An 8,338-nucleotide genomic window follows, 5' to 3' on the forward strand; every position below is an offset into this window, starting at 1 on the left:
CCCACATGGTGAAACCTCATCTCTACTAAAAATACAAAAATTAGCTGGCCGTGGTGGCATGTGCCTGTAGTCCAAACTACTCAGGAAGCTGAGACAGGAGAATCACTTGAACCTAGAAGGCAGAGGTTGCATTGAGGCAAGATTGTGCCACTGCACTCCAGCCTAGGCGACTGGGTGAGACCCCATCTCAAGAAAACAAAACAAAACAAAGAAGAACCCAGGCCTCGGTATATCATCACAATTTTTTTTTTTTTTTTTTTTTTTTTAAAGAGATGGACTCTCACTCTGTCACCCAGGCTAAAGTGCATTGGCTTGATTAAAACTTACTGCAGCCTTGCACTCCTGGGCTCCAGCCTTAGACTCCCAAGTAGCTGAAACTACAGGCCTGCGTTACTACACCCAGCCAGAAAAGATCTTAAAAGCATGCAGAGGGAAAAAAAGATCACAAAGAATCCAGAATCAGAATGGCACAAACTTTCAACATTGAAGGAAGTGGGAAGACAATGGAACAATGCGTTAAAAATTCTAAGGAAAGATTAAATTATTTTCAACTTACAATTCTAAATCCAATTAGGTCATCAATCAAACATAAAGCTAAAGACTTTTTCTGGGCTGAGCGCAGTGGCTCACGCCTATAATCCTAGCACTTTGGGAGACTGAAGCAGGCAGATCACGAGGTCAGGAGTTCGAGACCAGCCTGGCCAACATGGTGACACCCTCGTCTCCATTAAAAATACAAAAAGCTACAATGAGCCGAGATCGCACCACTACATTCCAGCCTGGGTGACAGAATGAGACTCCGTCTCAAAAAAAAAAAAAAAAGACTTTTTCTGACATGCAAAATATTTGCCTCTTATATACTTTTTCTCAGAAAGCTGCACTTCACCAAAATGAAAAAATAAACCAAGAAAGAAAGACATGGCATGCACGGTGGCTCACGCCTGTAATCCCAGCACTGTGAGAGGCTGAGGCAGGCGGATCACTTGAGGTCAGGAGTTCAAAACCAGCCTGGCCAACATTGAGAAACCCCTTCTCCACTAAAAATACAAAAAATCAGCCAGGCATGGTGGCGCACGCCTGTAATCCCAGCTACTCGGGACGCTGATTTGGGAGAACGGCTTGAACCTGGGAGGTGAAGGTTGCAGTGAGCTGAGATCATGCCACTGCACTCCATCCTGGGTGACAGAGCAAGACCCCATCTCAAAAAAAATTTTTTAAAAAAGTATCTTGGCTGGGCGCAGTGGCTCACACCTGTAATCCCAGCACTTTGGGAGGCTGAGGTGGGCAGATTGCTGGAGCCCAGGAGTTTGAGACCAGCCTGGGCAATAAACATGGCACACCCACATCTCTAAAAAAAAAAAAAAAAAAAGGCAAAATTAGCCGGACAAGGTGGCACATGCCTGTAGTCTCAGCTATTTGGAAGGCTTTATTTTTTTTTTTTTTAAAACAAGAGTCTTGCTCTGTCACCCAGCCTGGAGTGCAGTGACTTGATCTTGGCTCACTGCACCCTCCACCACCCAGGTTCAAGCGATTCTCCCATCTCAGCCTCCCGAGTAGCTCAGATTACAGGCACCTGCCACCACGCCTGGCTAATTTTTATATCTTCTTTTTTTTCTTTTGGTGGAGGGAGGTGGGGACAGTCTGGCTGTGTCGCCCAGGCTAGAGTGCAGTGGTGTGATGGCTCACTGCAACCTCCACCTCCTGAGTTCAAGCAATTATCCTGACTCAGCCTCCCGAGTAGCTGGGACTACGGGTGCCCGCCACCACGCCTGGCTAATTTTTGTATATTTAGGAGAGACGGGGTTTCACCATGTTGGCCAGGCTGTTCTCGAACTCCTGACCTCAAGTGATCCACCCACCTCAGCCTCCCAAAGTGCTGGGAGTACATGCATGAACAACCATGACCGGCCTAATTTTTGTATTTTTATTAGAAATGGGGCCGGGCGCGGTGGCTCAAGCCTGTAATCCCAGCACTTTGGGAGGCCGAGACGGGCGGATCACGAGGTCAGGAGATCGAGACCATCCTGGCGAACACGGTGAAACCCCGTCTCTACTAAAAAATACAAAAAAACTAGCCGGGCGAAGTGGCGGGCGCCTGTGGTCCCAGCTACTCGGGAGGCTGAGGCAGGAGAATGGCGTGAACCCGGGAGGCGGAGCTTGCAGTGAGCTGAGATCCGGCCACCGCACTCCAGCCTGGGCGACAGAGCCAGACTCAGTCTCAAAAAAAAAAAAAAAAAAAGAAATGGGGTTTCACCATTTTGGGCAGGTTGGTCTGGAACCCCTGACCTCAGGTGATCTGACCACCTCCTTTTGTTAATTTTTAATTTTTTTTTCTTTAGGAGCAACTCTATTAACGGACCTATTTCATTACATCAAACTAAAATCTGCTTTATGTTTACCTTGTATTGTTCAGAATCTTACAGTCTAAGAGGCCAAAGGGATAATCTAATCCGGTGGTTCTCAAAGTGCAGTCCTGGACTAACAACATCAGTGTCACTAGGAAACTGTTAAATATGCAAATTGGGCTGGGTGTGGTGACTCAAGCCTATAATCCTAGCACTTTGGGAGACTGAGGTGGGAGGACTGGTTGAGCTCAGGAGCTCAAGACCAGCCTGGGCAACACCTCCCACCCCCAACCCCACCAACATCTCTATTTTTAAAAAAAAAAAAAAAAAAAAGAAAGAAAAAGAAAAAAGATATGCAAATTGTATGCTCCAACTCCAAAACTTCTAAATCAGAAACTCTGTTGGTGGGGCCCTGCAATGGAGTTTTAACACACTATCCAGGTAATTCTGATATAGCCTAAAGTTTGAGAACCACAGATTTTATCCAAACCCCTCACTAAGGTGATTTGCTTAAAGGAACAAGGTGTCTTAGAAGTGACCATGCTAGGCCGGGTGCGGTGGCTCACGCCTGTAATTCCAGCACTTTGAGAGGCCGAGGTGGGCGGATCACAAGTCCAGGAGATCGAGACCATCCTGGCGAACAAAGTGGAACCCTCTACTAAAAATACAAAAAATTAGCTGGGGGTGGTGGCAGGCGCCTGTAATCCCAGCTACTCAGGAGACTGAGGCAGGAGAATGGCGTGAACCCGGCAGGAGGAGCTTGTAGTAAGCCGAGATCGCGCCACTGCACTCCAGCCTGGGCAACAAGAGCAAGACTCCGTCTCAAAAAAAAAAAAAAAAAAAAAAAAAAAGAAGTGGCCATGCTAGGCTATCAACCCCAAGTCCAATTCATCTAATACTTATCCTATGCTGTCCCACTATGAGTCCTGGTTCTTAACTCTGGGGTAAGAAAGCATAAACCAAACTTCTATTTCATAACAATAACCCTTCAATTATAGTATCTCCCTTTCCCTACTATCATTTTCTGTTCCCTGAGTTCCAGCAACATTGTGTCATGTGCTTTATATTTTATCTTATCCTGTTAAAAGTTGTCAGTTTGAATGGAGCACAGCCCTCCTGGTAGGCAGTAGAAGCCAAAAGAATTACAGACCAGGCTGGGCGCAGTGGCTCACCACTGTAATCCCAGCACCTTGGGAGGCTGAGGCGGGTGGATCAGGAGGTCAGGAGTTAGAGACCAGCCTGACCAACATGGTGAAAACCCGTCTCTACTAAAAACACAAAACTAGCCAGGCATGGTGGGGCACCTGTAATCCCAGCTACTCAGGAGGCTGAGGGAGGAGAATCTATTGAATCCAGGAGGCCAAGGTTGCAGAGAGCCAATATAGTGGCACTGCACTCTGGCCTGAGCGACAGAGCGAGACTCGGTCTCCAAAAAAAAAAAAATTACACACCAAATTCCTTAAGTTGATTGGAATTATATAGAACTAATTAATGCATTTCTCATGTATCTTATCTACTCTGTCATTTGTCTCCTTTTGCATTTAAAGGAAATATTATTCAACACATCCATATAATGTTTCCCTACCCTGATATCAAGGGTCAGTCAATACCATATATCCCACAAACTGATGACTTCTGATATACTGTACATAAATACGTAAAGGTGAGCAAGGCACCATAAAGTATGAGTAAACCCAAAAATATATGCAGTAAGTTTAAAGAAAGAAAAAGGGAAGCAGAGTAAAGATTAAGTCAATCCTTTCATTGACACATCAACAGCAAAAGCAAAAATAACCCAAGGAAGTTATTTGTTAAACCTTAAAAATTATAATGCATTATTACATTTATTCTTACATTATTAGATAAAATAATTTGTTTGTACCAGAGAGAACCTTGAAAAACTTCAATTTATCAGAACTTCACATTTAAAAAAAGAGATACTAGAACAAGCTACTAATTAAGTCCTTACCAGGCCTGGTGTGATATCTTCATCACTGTCCTCATCCTGACTACTTTCCACATCAACACTGAGATTCATCGCATCTGCCGTTCTCTTGGGTTGTAGCTTGTTACTTTCAGTATGAACAGCTGAGGCTGAATTTTGCAGCGTGGATTCAGACTTAGAAGATGTGGTTTTCATCTTTGGAGGTATAATCCTTCTGCAAGTTTTCTTTATTTTAGTCTTCTTACATGCAACTTCATTGTTAGAATTCTTTTCTAATAGGGATTTGGGGCACATAAGCTGGTCTAGCTGGTAATTACTGAGTGAAAAGGGGGCAAGATAGACCTTAGCTGTTTTTATTAAAACTGTAGTCTGTACTGGTCTCAGAGACACATAAGCGATGTTTTGATTTTCTTTATATTCATTTACCTATTCAGATCAATAAAAGAAAAGAGAGTATTAGAATTCCAAGTCCTGTGCCTTTTCTTACAGGATCCCCAGCAGATCTAATAATTTCCATTTCACAATGACAATATAAATCCAAATTGATGCCAGGTGCGGTGGCTTACGCCTGTAATCCCAGCACTTTGGGAGGCTGAGGCAGGGCCTGAGGTCAGGAGTTCAAGATTAGCCTGGCCAACATGATGAAACCCGCCGCCCCCCACCCCCACCCCCACTCCACCCCCCGCCCCCCGCCGTCTCTACTAAAAATACAAAAATTGGGTGTGGTGGTACCTGCCTGTAATTCTAGCTACTCAGGAGGCTGAGGCAGGAGAATCGCTTGAACCCGGGAGGCGGAGGTTGCAGTGAGCCAAGATCATGCCACTGCACTCCAGCCTGGGCAACAGAGCGAGACTCAAGCTCAAAAAAATAAATAAATCCAAATTGACACCCTGTAAGAAAACTTTTTTTCCCCTCCAAAATCTAGATATGTAATTCATTAACCTTAACCTCAACAGAATTCACTTACTAGGCACATGTGCCCATCAGAGTTTCCCAGACCAATAATAATGACTAGCATTTGGACTGAAGCAAACACCCCAGCTGTCAGCTGCGGATTGTCTGGAATTATTTAAAGAGTGTGAAGCTGATCATAACTGTGGCAAAAGCAAACGCAGAAGGTTGAAGAAAGGGAATCCCAGATGTGACTCTCCCACTATTTCTAGGGTTATTGATAAGAACCTTTCGTCAAAGCCGAAGGCCTCAGGGCAGGGATCGCCGCCAACCCCCGGTACCAGGTGCCCTCGACCTTCCGGGCCTGTGTCCCGCATAACCCTCACAAAAACCGAAGCAGGCGCACACCTGGAAGCACCGATCCGTTTCTCACCTTCATCTGGGGTCGCTGTCTGGAGTCCGCCTTCTCAGCCGCCGCGCCCGACCTGGACATCTTTCGGCTTCTCGGTGGCCGGCTCCTTCCCGCCAAGATTGCGGCGGGAGGCCGACAGGGGCGGGGCTGGGACGGGGCGGAGCCCACTCAGATCGTCAGCGGCCGCAGCGCCAGAGCGGGAAGTCCGGGTTACCCGCGCTTCTTAAGGAAGGCCGCTTTGGCCGGGCGCGGTGGCTCACGCCTGTAATCCCAGCACTTTGGGAGGCTGAAGCGGGTGGATTACCTGAGGTCAGAAGTTTAAGACCAGCCTGGCCAACATGATGAAACCCCGTCTTTACTAAAAGTAAAAAATTAGCCGGGCGCGGTAGCACTTGCCTGTAATCCCAGTTACTCAGGAGGCTGAAGCAGAATTGCTTGAACCCAGGAGGCAGAGGTTGCAGTGAGCCGAGATCGCGCCATTGCACTCCAGCCTGGGCAACAAGAGTGAGACTCCGTCTCAAAAAAAAAAAAAAAAAAATCGCTTATGTGTCTCTGAAACCAGTACAGACTACAGTTTTAATAAAAACAGCTAAGGCCTATCTTGCCCCCTTTTCACTCAGTAATTACCAGCTAGACCAGCTTATGTGCCCCAGATCCCTATTAGAAAAGAATTCTAACAATGAAGTTGCATGTAAGAAGACTAAAATAAAGAAAACTTGCAGAAGGACTCAAATTCTTTAGGGAAGTCCTGCGGCTGAACTGACATTTTTACCTCAGACTGCTGATTTTGATTCAGGTGGTACTGGGATCTCGCTCTGAAAAACATTGGCAGGCCGGGAGCGGTGACTAACACCTGTAAATCCCAACACTTTGAGAGGCTGAGTGGATCACTTGGGCCCAGGAGTTCCAAACCAGCCTGGGCAACATAGTGAGACCCCATCTCTACAAAAAATACAAAAATTAGCCCGGCGTGGTGTTGTACGTCTGTAGTCCCCGCTACTCGGAAGGCAGGGGTGGGAAAATGGCTTGAACCTAGAAGGATGAGGCCACAGTGAGCCGTGGTTGTGCAGCACTCCAGCCTGAGCGACAGGGCAAGACCCTGTCTCTTTTATAAATAAAAATAAAATAAGATTCTGGCTATTCTTCTCTTTAAGTTTCCTTCTACCCAAAACTGTTTCCTTAGTTTCTTAATTGGGTCCCACACTGTTCTTGCCTGACTTGTCCAGTTTCATTTCTTCTCCCACTCAAGGCCCAGTTGTAGAACACAGGTGAAGTAATTTGGGTTAATCACATTAACAGCAACTTCAAGGCCCTCCATGACTCAAAAATTACTGATAAAACCAAACTTTTCATGGTGTCCTGTATAATGTATACTGTTTCTGGACTTCAGAACTTTGTTCCTGCTGTCCCTTGTCTCCTCCGCAGTTATAAAGTCCTTTCTAATGTGAAATGTGCCCTGACTTTCCAATTAGCATATATACATATATATATATATATTTTTTTTTTTTTTTTTTTTTTAACACAACCCAGCTTGTAAATTGGCGCTGCTTCTGTTATTATCCTGTAAGTCCTTAAAGAGTTCTTAAATAGGCCGGCCGCCGTGGCTTACATCTGTAGTCCCAGCACTTTGGGGAGGCCAAGGTAGGTGGATCATCTGAGGTCAGGAGTTCAAGACCAGCCTGGGCAACATGGTGAAACCCCACCTCTACTAAAAATACAAAAATTAGCCGAGAGTGGTGGCACACGCCACCACTCAGCACTGCGGGAGGCCGGAGTGGGATCATCTCTTGGGCCTGGCCAACATGGTCAAACCTCATCTCTACTAAAAATACAAAAATCAGCAGGGCGTGGTGGTGGGCGCCTGTAATCCCAGCTACTCAGAAGGCTGAGGCACGAGAATCGCTTAAACCCGGGAGGTGGAGACTGCAGTAAGCCAAGATCGAGCCACTGCACTCCAGCCTGGGTGACAGAAGAAGACCCTGTCTCAAAATAATAATAATTACTTAGATATTTAAATACAAACGTTTTCCAATCAGGAATATATTCTAATAGGTATCTTCCAGAAACTGGAAAAACCTGAAAGCCTAAAAGTGGAGTTTTGGGATTTCAGGCAGGTAACGTCCCAGGCACCTTAAGAGATTTTTTTTTTTTTTTTTTTTTTGGTCACTGGCCTAAATCAGCACCACCTGACCTGTGACACCAAATACTGCACCACAGCCCAACCTGGCCTCTTGAACTGAGCTAATCGGATACTACTGGCAAGATTTTTATTCCATCAAACTCTACTTCTTCTGAGCTTTCAACAAGCCAGACAAACAGTAACTCCCTGTCGCCTGAGTATCTTATTCACTATACCGTTCTTGGCTTCAAACCAAGCTAACACGTAAAATCTTTCATTCGAACCTTCCTCACCGCAGGGTCCTAACAGCAAAGCCCAAAGGAAGCAAAATTTCCCTCCAAAAGCAGCTTCCAAATTCTGCAACGTAGAGAACACGCGGGCAGCCGATGAGCATGCGCAGAAACACACTCACCGTCCCAGCCGTGGGCGCCCAAACGTCCTCCACCGTCCCACAATCCTCTCGTCACGTATTTCCGGTTTATCTAGCTCAGCCGTAAGTAGTTTCTCTATCAGTCGCGCAGCTGTGTTCGTGGACTTAGGTGGAAGGAATTTCTTCTCTTCGTTGACGTTGTTGGTGTTCACTGTTTGGAATTAGTCAAGTTTCGGGAATCACCGTCGCTGCCATC

General features: G+C 45.9%; 1 protein-coding gene across 5 annotated transcripts in view; it reads right to left on the reverse strand.

Annotated features, from left to right (window-relative positions):
- WDR76 (WD repeat domain 76) overlaps window positions 1-8,188 on the reverse strand; it is a 46,798-nt gene extending 38,610 nt beyond the window's left edge. Inside the window, exons 1-2 of one of the 5 annotated variants that reach the window (XM_021940271.2) lie at window positions 8,006-8,188; window positions 4,315-4,504 (exon numbers count right to left, since the gene is read on the reverse strand). In XM_021940271.2, coding sequence (XP_021795963.1) covers window positions 4,315-4,504; window positions 8,006-8,106 — 291 coding nt within the window. In that variant the 5' untranslated portion in view covers window positions 8,107-8,188. 5 annotated transcript variants of the gene reach the window in all.
- Between the last annotated feature and the right edge of the window lie 150 nt (window positions 8,189-8,338).

This window comes from Papio anubis, chromosome 7 (assembly GCF_008728515.1).
Source record: "Papio anubis isolate 15944 chromosome 7, Panubis1.0, whole genome shotgun sequence".
Taxonomy (NCBI): domain Eukaryota; kingdom Metazoa; phylum Chordata; class Mammalia; order Primates; family Cercopithecidae; genus Papio; species Papio anubis.